At 49.2% G+C, this 12,782-nt stretch overlaps 1 protein-coding gene across 1 annotated transcript; it reads right to left on the bottom strand.

Annotated features, from left to right (window-relative positions):
- Positions 1 to 3,085: 3,085 nt before the first annotated feature.
- On the bottom strand, positions 3,086 to 12,158 carry LOC310764779 (eppin-like). The gene is made up of 4 exons (XM_083619270.1): positions 11,914 to 12,158; positions 9,956 to 10,141; positions 5,345 to 5,512; positions 3,086 to 4,252 (listed from the first exon to the last, which is right to left on the bottom strand). The coding sequence occupies exons 1-4, from the start codon at positions 12,011 to 12,013 to the stop codon at positions 4,242 to 4,244; spliced, it is 465 nt and encodes a 154-aa protein (XP_083475396.1). The 5' UTR covers positions 12,014 to 12,158; the 3' UTR covers positions 3,086 to 4,241.
- Between the last annotated feature and the right edge of the window lie 624 nt (positions 12,159 to 12,782).

A 12,782-nucleotide genomic window follows, 5' to 3' on the forward strand; every position in this document is an offset into this window, starting at 1 on the left:
ATGGGCACAGCCAGGATTCTTGTTGTGGGGGGTGGGAGTTGTTAGGGAGCAGGCTTCTGCTGGGGTGTGGCAGAACCACAGTGAATTTTGTATTTTTAATGCTTTTCAGTCATTTTTGAGGATTCACCATTATAAGGCTGCTTCAGCTGCTGGTTTGCTTGGAGGGTTAAGCGGAGCCTTGTGCACCCTGCAATAAAACCACTGCCGTATCGCCTTACTTATCGCGAATTTGACATATAAATTGCGAGATAAGGACAACTGTGACTTTAAAGAAGAATGGGAACCTTTTACAAATTATTTTAAAAAACAACAAAATAAACTGGACTCCTAGGCAGGTTTTGAATAAACATACACAAACTTATTGTTACTAATCTAATAGATAGATAAGTTGAGGATCTTTAGATTTTTATAGCATGCAGAGAATAATATGTGTTAAAAAATCAGAGAGAGGAGCTGAGGGAAATCGTAGGGAGGGGGAGGGGAAAAATGGGGAGAAACAGAATGAAGATGATTTGTTGGAATAATTTGTTATGTGAAAACATTTAATAAAATTTTAAAAATAAAAAATCACTGCCTTATCTGCAGCCTGGAAAATCTGGTGATTGCGTTTTTACATGACACTCCAATCGCCAAACGGTGATGGGCTCCTGGAGTTGCAGGCACAGTTTCCTTGGAATAAAGGTCAGCAGAGACTGCGGTTTATTTAGACTAGAGGGTTTTATTTACACTCATGTACATCCAGAGAACAGGATGGGGTTGGGGTCTCACAGCATCGACACCCAAACAGCTCTTGCTTCTCTGTTAGTTGCAGCTTTGGCTCCAGCACAGAGCAAGCAGGTCTCAGTGTGTCCAGCTTCCAGCCTACTTCCATCTCAGTTGACTCCTACTGAAATATACTCGGAGTCGAGACTGGATTTCATGCTCTTTATTCAGCTCATAGTGGTGAGGAGGAATGGAAGTTCCCCCAGAATGTCAGCTTTATATACATTATTTACACAATGGGCCCCACGTGATTGGCTAATTCCGGGATTCTCCTGTAGGCCAATCAGGTTGCGGATTCACTTCCACCTGGAGCTGGATTGGGTGGCTCTTGTGGACCAATCAGACTGCTGCATTCTGGGTCCTATTGTTCTAAGACCAATCAGACTGCTGCATTCTGGACCCTATTGTTCTAGGACCAATCAGACTGCTGCATTCTGGACCCTATTGTTCTAGGACCAATCAGACTGCTGCATTCTGGACCCTATTGTTCTAGGACCAATCAGACTGCTGCATTCTGGACCCTATTGTTCTAGGACCAATCAGACTGCTGCATTCTGGATCCTATTGTTCTAGGACCAATCAGACTGCTGCATTCTGAATCCTATTGTTCTAGGACCAATCAGACTGCTGCCTTCTGGATCCTATTCAACTCAGTACATAACACCTACCTAGCAGCTAGGTAAGGGGGTGGAAGAAAGCCCCCCCCCATTTGTCCTATGGCACAGAGAAGATACTTCAGTTCAGCTAATGGTGGTGCAAAAAGACTTGTCTGGACAAAAAGACTTGTTTGGCAAGCTGGCGTCCATCCATTCCACCCTCGTAGGCTCCCAAGAACCGGAAGGGGCATCATCCAGACTGACCCCAAAACTCACAGCACCGCAACACTGCCCCACTGCTCTGAGCCTGCTGGGCCTGGGGGGCTCGTGGTAGAATCGCTCGCCATGCTCCCCTTTCCACAAGACGTACCCCAAGGTTTTGTGAGCAGCTTCAGCACAGACTCCAAGGCCGGCCCACTCCCCTCTCAGCTTTGTCGCCTGCTGGTGCCATGCGGAAGGCGGCTTTGTGGGGATCTTCCAGACCCCAAATTCTTCTGAATCAAAGGATCTGAAAATTGCAGGGCGGTGGGTGATTCCTGCTGAAGGTTTGAGCTTCTAGCCTGAGGGCATGCAAAGGAGCTCTGAAAGGGCTTTTTGAAGCAGGAGGAGGGTCATGGCGTCCTCTGGGTCAGGGCCAGGGCCGGATTTAGGTTTGATGAGGCCCTTAGCTCCTGAAGGGAATGGGGCCCTTTCTATGTCCAGCTGCCCTTTGTCAACAACAAATTGTTGCTTTTTTGTGTTGAATATATGCTATATGGTAATTTATGGATCTAATAGGTATCTCAAGCCATTTGCACATGTTGCCCTGCAACCAGTCCGTGCAGAATGTCGGCACCCTATATATAGAAAGGAGCAAACCAGTGATATTTTAGGGAACAGGCTAGCAGGCCCATGACTCACATCACAGGAGCCGACACAACACAAAACACTGTTGCTGTATGTGGGTTTTATTACATTTGTTTTTTATCTTATATTATGGAAATGTACATCCAGGTGTTTTTTTCCTTTAAATTTTTTGGGGGGCCCCAAGAGAGTGGTGCCCTAAGCTATAGCTTGTTTAGCTTTTACGTAAATCCAGCACTGTCCAGGTCTCACTGCTACAGCTTGGGAACTTCTGCCTTCAAATAAGGCAAGCAGCTGGTACAGCTCTCTCTGCTGGCCAGGACCTGAACCTGAGGACGCCGGAGAAAGATCTGCAAAGGGACGTGGGTGGCGCTGTGGGTTAAACCACAGAGCCTAGGACTTGCCGATCAGAAGGTCAGTGGTTTGAACCCCCGTGACGGGGTGAGCTCCTGTTGCTCGGTCCCTGCTCCTGCCAACCTAGCAGTTTGAAAGCATGTCAAACTGCAAGTAGATAAATAGGTACCGCTCTGGCGGGAAGGTAAACGGCGTTTCCGTGCGCTGTTCTGGTTCGCCAGAAGCGGCTTAGTCATGCTGGCCACATGACCCGGAAGCTGTACGCCGGCTCTCTCGGCCAGTAAAGAGAGATGAGCACCACAACCCCAGAGTCGTCCGCGACTGGACCTAATGGTCAGGGGGCCCTTTACCTTTAAGGAGTACCTAAGAAGGGCTGGCATCACAGACAAGACTGGTTCCCTGTCCCCCCCCCCTTGTCCAGCTCCCTCCCTCTCTGCCTACGCATCTGTGGCTTTGGCAAGTGCTGCCTGGAACATAGACCCACCAACGGGTGACAGTCGGTACCCATTCATTCATGAGCACCAGCCAAAATCTGTTTATTCATTTCTTTATTTGAGTATTTAGAAAGCACCAACTCATCAACAGAGAGACTAGATGACCCTTGGCATGTGTGTAGCCAGGGGGCAGGGAGGGGCAGCTGCCCCCCTAAATCAATAAAAAAATTAAAAAATACATAGCTAACTGAGGTTCTTCCCCCCCCCCCAGCAAAGATCCTGGCTACGCCCATGACTCTTAGGGTCCAACTCTACTGTTCTAGGATTCTAGGAACTTAACACTCAGGAGGCGGCCAATATCTGCCTTTTTCTGTATCTTGGACATAAGGTGACATCTTTTTCTCAGGGGCACCTGCCTTGCATGGCTCAGTTTCCAAATGGGGGAGAGGATCTGCTATGAGCTTTGCTTGGACAAATGCAGTTTTTGCTTCTCATTTCCTTGGGTGGGGTGTGCAGCCGTATATCCTAGCAAAGCCCTTCTCCCTTTCCAAAGTGCAAACAAGTGCATCTCACGCCACTCAGGTTGTTACCGAGGTCAGAGACAATTGCAGGGGAGCAGGCAATGGGGGCTGCAAGCAACATTCGGGGAGCAACGGAAACCACGAGAGGGGCCAGCCACGTCAGCGAGTCATCCAGCAGCGCTCCTTGGGTAAAATGATCTCCTTCCTTGGAGGTTTGATGGCCACCTGTCAGGGAATCTGCATTGCAGCAGGTTGGACTAGAACTCTACAATTCTATGATTTTGGAGATCCCTAGACTTCTCCACAGGATCAAGGATCTACGAAGATGTGGACCAAGAGGCCTGAAGCAGAAATTCTTGGTCTCCCCTGCCAGGACTATCACTCTGGAAACAGGAAACAGCAGAGAAGTGTCGAACGGGGGTTAAGTATCGATTGTGACACGGGCTTTCGACACAGGTATTGCTTTCATGCAGAAACATGTCGGACGCATTGCAGAGGGTGAGGCATTCCCAGGAACCCACGATCAAGGAGCTGGCAGGCTGGAGAGCAGGCAGAGAACGCACCCAGGATCCCTTGCTCCCCTCACCCCATTTTCTGAAGCAGAGTCAAAGATGTCAGGGGTCTCTGAGCCCCTTCTCCACCAGGCCAGGAAAGAAGGTGCAGCTGCTGAGAGGAGGACGGAGTCAGGTCTCGCAGCGAGGGGACAGGTCTGCCCCGATGGCTTTCTCAGTCTAGGCCGTCCCTGGAAAAGAAAGGAGGACAATTTAGAGAAAGGGCAAGTCATGTCCTCCTCTGGAGCTTGGTGGGTCCAAATATCGATCCCCTGCACAGCTGGATAGCTGCACCAAGAAGCTCCGAAGAAACACTCCAGCTGCTCCATCCTCCATATCACACCCCTTCAGAGATTTGATGATGGCGACCATATAGGAATCCAGGAAACTGCCCTATACTGAATCAAACCATTGTTCCATGTTGCTCAGTATTGTCTACACCAGGCTTCCTCAACCTCGGCCCTCCAGATGTTTTGAGACTACAATCCCCATCATCCCTGACCACTGGTCCTGCTAGCTAGGGATCATGGGAGTAGTAGGCCAAAAACATCTGGAGGGACGAGGTTGAGGAAGCCTAGTCTACGCCGACTGGCAGCAACGGCTCTGCAGGATTTCAGGCAGGAGTCTCTCTCAACTCCACCTGGAGGTGCCATTGAATCTGGGACCTTCTGCTTGCAAGATAAATGCTGTTACCACTGAGCTATATTGCCCTTCCTCATATCACCTCTCAGTCTTCTCTTCTCCAGGCTAAACACACCCAGCTCCCTCAACCATTCCTCATGAGGCTTGGTTTCCAGGCCCTTGATCATCTTGGTCACCCCCTTCTGCACACCTTCCAGCTTGTCCATATCCTCCTTAAGAAATGGTGCCCAAAAGAGGACTCTGGGTGGGATATGACCAAGGCAGAGTAGAGGGCTCCTATGGCTCCCCTTGATCTGGGCACTAGAAGAAGAAGAAGAGTTTGGATTTGATATCCCGCCTTTCACTCCCTTTAAGGAGTCTCAAAGCGGCTAACATTCTCCTTTCCCTTCCTCCCCCACAACAAACACTCTGTGAGGTGAGTGGGGCTGAGAGACTTCAGAGAAGTGTGACTGGCCCAAGGTCACCCAGCAGCTGCATGTGGAGGAGCGGGGAAGCGAACCCGGTTCCCCAGATTACGAGTCTACCGCTCTTAACCACTACACCACACTAGACCTCTGCTGATGCACCCTGGAATAGCCTTTGTCTTTTTTGCTGCAGCATCACACTGTAGGCTCATGCTAAGCTTAAAAGTGCGTACTCACGGGACTTCCCGCAGGTTCGGATGCAGTCGTCTACCGTGTCAAAATTGTTCTTGTTCCCACCGCAGCCGCCATAGACGAACTGCTCGCATTTCTGGGTGGAGGCGTTGTAGAAGTAGCGAGCGAACATCGCCTTGCAGTTTCCGCAGACCGAGGGCAGGCGGCAGAAGTCTGTGGGGTCCAGAGAGAGGGAGAGAAGGGAGGGTGCAAAGCGATGTGAGGCAGGCCTTAGGAGGACGGAAACGTCAGAAGGCCCCCACCTTTGTTGGCAGCCTTTAATTCTCTACCCTATTGATCGATCTTTTTGGCATGCAGGGGAGAAAGAAGGACGGAGGAGAATTCTTTGCATAACCGGACAAACCGGATCTGGAAATGCACAGACAAACTCAGGGAGGCCTCAGATGTTTACGCTCAGGCATGTGCTGGCTGGTGACAAATGTCACCCTCGGGTGGAAAAACCATGGCTGAGCTCATGCCCCAAAAATGCCAGCTGTCCTCGCCTTCCTTTTCAGTTCTCCTGGTCCAAATTGTGCCTCAAGGTTTTAGAAAGAGCAAAAAGAGAATTGTCAAATGAGACAAGGTGGTAAACACCACGGTCATACGTCTCACATAAACCAATTTTAAAAGTGGGAAAGGCCAGGAGTCAGCGCCGGATTTACCTATAAGCTAAACAAGCTCTAGCTTAGGGCCCCACTCGCTTGGGGGCCCCAAAACCATTTAAATGATAAAAAACTGGATGTACATTTCCAAAATATAAGATAAAAAACAAATATGATAAAACCTACATACAGCAACAGTGTTTTGTGTTGTGTAGGCTCCTGATTGTTATGTGCAAACAGCTTGAGATACCTATTAGGTCCATAAATTACCATATAGCAACACAAAAAACAGCGACAATTTGTTCTTGGCAAAGGACAGCTGGACATAGAAAGGGCCCCATTACCTTCAGGAGCTGAGGGCCTCATCAAACCTAAATCCGGCCCTGAAAAGAGTACAAACAAAGGGATGGAAACTACGGAACTCACTTCTGCAGGAGACGGTGGCAGCCACCAACTGATAGCTCAGTCAGCAGAGAGCATGAGACTCTGAATGTCAGGGTTGGGGTTCAAGTCCCATTTGGGGCAAAAGATTCCCGCACTGCAGGGGGCTGGACGAGACCAGGGGTAGTCAACCGTTTTATCCCTACTGCCCACTTATGCATCTTTCTTGATGGTAAAATTTCCTTACTGCCCACCAGCGCTCGATGGAAGGAGGATTCAACTTGTGTTGTAGAACCCACCACCGCCCACCTAGAATCCTGAAACGCCCACTAGTGGGCGGCAGGGACCAGGTAGACAACCCCTGGTCTAGATGATCCCTTGTTGACCCTTCCAACTCTACAATTCTGCAATTCTATGAAAAAGGATTAGCCAATTTCATGGAGGATACGTCTGTCTGCTAGCCATGATAATAATATAATAATAATTTATTATTTATACCCTGCCCATCTGGCTGGGTTTCCCCAGCCGCTCTGGGCGGCTTCCAACAGAACACTAAAATACCGGTACAATAACCTATTAAACATTAAAAGCTTCCCTAAACAGAGCAGATGTCTTCTAAAAGTCTGGTAGTTGTTTATCTCTTTGACATCTGGTGGGAGGGCATTCCACAGGGCGCGTGCCACCACCGAGAAGGCCCTCTGCCTGGTTCCCTGTAATGTTGCTTCCCACAGGGAGGGAACCGCCAGAAGGCCCTTGGAGCTGGACCTCAGTGTCTGGGCTGAACGATGGAGGTGGAGACGCTCCTTCAGGTATACTGGACCGAGGCCTCCACAGCTGGAAGCAATAATGCTTCTGAGTATGAGTTGCTGGAAAAGGCAGGAGGGGAGATTGGCACTTCTTATGTTCTTACTTGCTTTGTTTTTTTAAAAACACACACCATAATTTTGCTCCAAATTTGCTTTTGAATATGGGCAGAAGTTTCTTTCACTTTGTACCTTTGGGGACACAAGTAAAGGCTCAAGCCAAGCTTGTTCTCTCACACACAAAGTTGGAAGGGCTTCAAGTCACAGCTGCGCAGGTGAGTTCTCCTGCCTATGAACAGCCACAGGTGCATTGGCAACAGCTGGCAACAGGCAGCTGGTGATGTGTGGTGCTGAGGAAGGTGAGGACAATGGAGAAACTCATGGCATTTGCATCATCCTGGTTCTGAGATGTTGTTTTGGTGTAATGTTGCCAGCCTGACCCAGCCCTCCTCGTGAGGCAGTCAGAGGCGGTTCCCACCCAGCGCAAGACACAGAACCACAAAGAAAGGTGAGGCGAGGCACACTGAAGGGTGTGGGGACACAGGTCGCCCTCTTTCTCCTCCCTCCCTTCCCGAGACACAGGTGCTCACACCTTCAAGCTGAATGTCTCAGGTGTGAGGAGGGATTTGGCACAGGAAGCTACTGGCTGCTTTCCAGATTCCATTGCAGGCACTGCTGCGCAGAGTGGAGAATTTCTGCAGGCACGGCTCCCTTCGCCGACACAGCGCCGGGCTTGGAGAAATTGTACCTGTTGGAATTCTCCCCGTTTTGGAATGTTAAGAGCAAGGAAAGTCTGCCCTGTAGGGGAGCGCAGCAAGGAAGACGGGCGAAGAACCCCTCAAATGTCAAGCAGTTTACACTTGCCACACGTCTGTGTCCTGTAGCAGGAAAACTACAATTCCCATTTCCCATTGGTGGGGTCTCCCAACACCTCAGTCTCTCCATTCCCTGAAAGTCAGAATCTCCAGGACCACCAAGGAATGAGTAATGTTCTGAAGACAGATTTTTCAAAATTGCATTTTGAAGGTCCCTTTTAAAACACACGCACACCTTGTGATGACTTGAGCTGCTGGGAATCTTCAACTGTAATTCCTGCATTACAGGATGGCGCTTGTCAGTCCCTGAACTCTACAATTCTATGACTTTTTAAAGGCAGCAATTATCCAGTTGTTGCTTGAGAATCCCACACCCAATATTATTTTTCGCACTTTGAACATGGCCGGATGCAGCCTTCAGGAGCTGAACCAGGTCCCTAAGAAACCCACGGCTCGCTCCAACCAGCCGAGGCTCCTGGCCCCCTCCTTCTCCTCCTCACCTGCCCCATCCATCACTTTTGTCCCACGTGGATGCTGCTGCCTGGGCACTCTGTGGGACCCTGCAACCTCCCTCCTCCCTCTGGTCAGCCTTGGGCTCCCCAGACAAAGACAAGCCAGAACATGCAGCTGGCCTGGAAACCCCAACTTGCCAAGCCCTCGCTGAGCTGGGGTGTTTGGGTGGCTGAAAGCAGGTCCCCCGGCTGACTAGATCAGTGGGTCCCAAAGAGGCCTGTACTGCCCCCTGAGAGGTGTGGGGCTACCTAGGGCTGTTAGCCACAGTGGCTATGCTTTGCAGTTTAGAAATCTCATGAAATAAATAAACATATGGGTGGGGGAACAGCACTCAGTGGCAGGGATGCTTCTTGCAATTCCCAAATAATAACTGACTTGCACCTGCACCTTTTGCATGGACTGGAAGTTAATAATAATAATATTATAATTTATTATTTATACCCCACCCATCTGGCTGGGCTTACCCAGCAACTCTGGGTCGCTCCCAACAAAATATTAAAATACAGTAATGCATCAAACATTAAAAGCTTCCCTAAACAGGGCTGCCTTCAGATGTCTTATAAATGTCTGGTAGTTGTTTATCTCTGACATCTGGTGGGAGGGCGTTCCACAGGGCGGGTGCCACCACCGAGAAGGCCCTCTGCCTGGTTCCCTGTAACTTGGCTTCTCGCAGGGAGGGAACTGCCAGAAGGCCCTCGGCGCTGGACCCGAGTGTTAGTGACCCTTGGAATTTAGTATTCTAACAGTTTTCAGCAGCTCTCTAAAAGAAAAATTTTAAAAACTAAGCAATTTAAGGGCCGTATAAGGTACGATGTTTTAGTGTTCCAATCCAAAGCATTTTCACATATGGCTCGGAATAAGGGTTGAATATCATGTTTAAATTACATATGTCTATACGATTGCAGCCATATGGGGGGACCCAATAACATGATTCAGTATAGCAAAAGGGGGGGGGATCTGCGCCAATCATGTACAATATCCTTTAGGAGTCCAGCGGTTGGGTGCAGAAATTTATCGAATGTGAAAGAAAGCGAGAAAGAAAGTGGGTTTTAAGGAGGCTTTGTGATAGTATAAGGTATATTGTAAAAAAGAAATAGAGATGGAAAGATAATATTAAATTGGCAATATCATATAGAAAATGTGTGAAGATAAGAAAAATGGATGATCGAGGGATGTGCTGGTGGAAGTTCAAAAACAGGAAATTTGTAAACATGGTTGTACGGATTTCTTTGTAAAGGAAAAGCTTAATAAAAATTTATAAAACTAAAAAACAATATCCTTTAGGAGTCCAGCGGTTGGGTGCAGAAATTTATCGAATGTGAAAGAAAGCGAGAATTGAGGAATAGGGTCTCCCATCCTTGCCACAAGAACTTAGGAGACCTTTGGTGGGGTGAACTTTTTAGATTGCCCGCCTCCCATGGACATCCCCTAAGACACAGAAAGGAAGCCGTGGGGAGAGGCAAGGGGCAGGCAGGTAGGGCCCCCACCCAGCACCCCACTCACCAATGACGGCTTCTTGGCAGACGTAGCCGCAGTCCCCTGGGCAGCACTTCTGGGTGCCTGGGCACTGGGAGTCATTGTCACAGGTGGAGCAGGACTTGTTTTGGAGGCAGGCGCTACAGTTCCTCTCTTCGAAGATGTTCGCCACGGGGGGCACGTTGTAGCAGTAGCCCTCCTTGCCGTCCTTGCCTGCAAGAGCCACAGGTGAAGCTCACCAAAGGGACAGGGAAGGGCAGCCAAAACTATCAAGGAGGTGGAGCAAAGGTTGCAGCGTTTGGGACTTTGGGGTTTCGATTAAAGGTGGCCAGGTGATCATCTACACTTCCGCTTGTCCTGTGTCTACAAAGCACGAGTCCAAACAGTTTTGCTTTTGTCTCACCGCTTTCCCCTGGAAAACCTGCTCTTTAGTAATCAATCAGAACAAATGGCAGTTTGTGGAAAACCCGATTGCTGTTTGTTCCAATTCAGCGCTAAAGATTGGGTTTTCCCAGGAGAGAGCAGTGGAGCAAACAGAGGTGTGCATAAGCCCTGGGAGGCAACATGTCGAAGTTTATAAAACAATGCCTGGCATGGAGAAAGGGGGGAGAGAAAAGTCTCTCCCTCCCTCTCTCTCTCTCTCTCTCTCTCTCTCTCTTTCTCTCTCTCCTAACACGAGAACTCATAGGCATCCTGCGAAGATGAATGTTGGAAGACTCAGGACAAGTAAAAGAAAATCCTTTTTCACACAGTGCAGAGTTAAACTGTGGAACTCCCTGCCACAGGAGGCAATGAGGGCCACCAAGCTGGACGACTTAAAAAGTGGATTAGAGAAATTCACAGAGAGGGCTCTCGCTGGCTACTAGCCAGGATGGCTCCGCTCAATGCTTCTCAAAGCCACTTGCTGGGAACATCAAGAGAGGAGAGTGTTCTCATGCTCTAATCCTGCTTATGGGTTTTCCCATAATGAACATCTGGTTGGCCACTGTAAGAGCAGAATGCTGAACTAGGTGAGTCACTGGCCTCATCCAACAGGATTTCCTTATATTCTTAAGGGACCCACAAAGGGCCACTTACACAGGCCACTTTCCAGAGCACCTCCCACAAAGAAGAGCAAGAGGCAACAACGTAAGATGCACCACGTAATACCTCTTCTGTATTTGTAAGAACTTGGTTGTTTCGTATGGCAGCAGTTTCACTTTGGAACTCCCTGCCCATTGATGTCAAGCAGGTCCCTTACCTCTATTCTCTTTGGCACTTAAAGACAGCAGCTGGTGCAGAAGGGGCCCTGCCCAGGCTGTGCCCCTATGCGCACGCAGTCCCCCACCCCCTAAAGCACCATCAGTTCCAAGGGAAGATATCTTGGGAAGCAATACTCAGCTCGCCTGCTGCTTGGTGCACACCCCTAAAAAACAAACAGCCCCACCCCAGTCTGGACAGCGCACCTTGTGGGGCATCTATATAAACATTGTGCCAGAGGGGGCCCATCAGTTCCTGGCCTTCACCCACAGACCACTGGTGGAGAGAGGAGGCAGGTCAGACCACAAAAGACTCCGCTGCCTCAGGTGTGTGTCTTGGGGGTGGGGTGGGGCGGAAAAGGAGCTGCAGAGCCAGAAGAAGAGAAGGCTGAGAGGTGACATGAGAGCCACCTGAGGGCTGTCACCTGGAAGATGGAGCAAGCTGATGCAGAAGGGAGGACTTGAACCCATGGCTTCAAGTCACAAGAAAGGAGATTCCAAACAAACCTTGGGAGGAGCTTTCTGACAGTAAGAGCTGTTGGGCAGTGGAATGGGTTACCTTGGAAGGTGGTGGACTCTCCTTCACTGGAGGTCAGGGATTCTAGAGCTGTGGTTCCTGCATTCCAGGGGGTTGGACTAGAGGACCTTTGGGTCCCTTCCATCTCTACAATCCTGTGTTCCAGTGACCAAGGTGCCCCCAGCCCAACCTCAGAAGCCCCAAGCTCCCCTCTGACCAGCTGTACTCACCTTCTGCTTCCTTGGCGTCCAAAGAGGGCATGCCATGGGCCCCCAGGGCCAGCAGGGCCACAGAGAGGAGGAGGAGGAGGAGGAGACCACCTGCCTTCATGGTGCTGCCAGAGCCGTGTCTGAGCCCTGCCAGCCGAGCCCAGTGGCTTTTAAAGGGCCAGGCAGGCGGGGCCGGCTCACGGGGGACGCGCTAAGGCTTGTCACAAGCCGGCTCACTGGATTCCCTTCTAATCCGGCCCCAGAGCAACAGCCCTACCCAGGTCGGCGTATTCCCAAACACGGGGGAGGCGTCACAGGGCGACACCCGGCCGCAGGGAGACCAGTCAGACTGGAGCCTGGCAGGGGGAGGGAGCTGTCAATCTCCACTCTCCAGGTTTCCCATTTTTCCCAATCCTAACTTCAGTTGTCCACATTCATGCAGCAATTTGCAATATATGTGTATTTAGTCCTCCTAAAAGCTCACTAGTGTTTTAGGATGAATTTCACACGACAAAGGGGTTTTTGGATGTGGTTTTCACTCCTTTCATTTATATAGATGATAGATTAGATAGATAGATAGATAGATAGATAGATAGATAGATAGATGATAGATAGATAGATAGATAGATAGATAGATAGATAGATAGATAGATAGATAGATATAGATAGATAGATGATAGATGATAGATAGATAGATGATATAGATAGATAGATAGATGATAGATAGATAGATAGATAGATAGATAGATAGATGGATAGATGATAGATAGATATAGATGATAGATAGATAGATATAGATGATAGATAGATAGGGAGAGAGATGATAGATAGATGATAGATATAGATAGATAGATATAGATAATAGAGAGAGAGATGATAGATAGATGATA

The sequence above is a fragment of the Podarcis filfolensis genome, assembly GCF_964270895.1.
Source record: "Podarcis filfolensis genome assembly, chromosome: 6".
Classification (NCBI taxonomy): Eukaryota; Metazoa; Chordata; class Lepidosauria; order Squamata; family Lacertidae; genus Podarcis; species Podarcis filfolensis.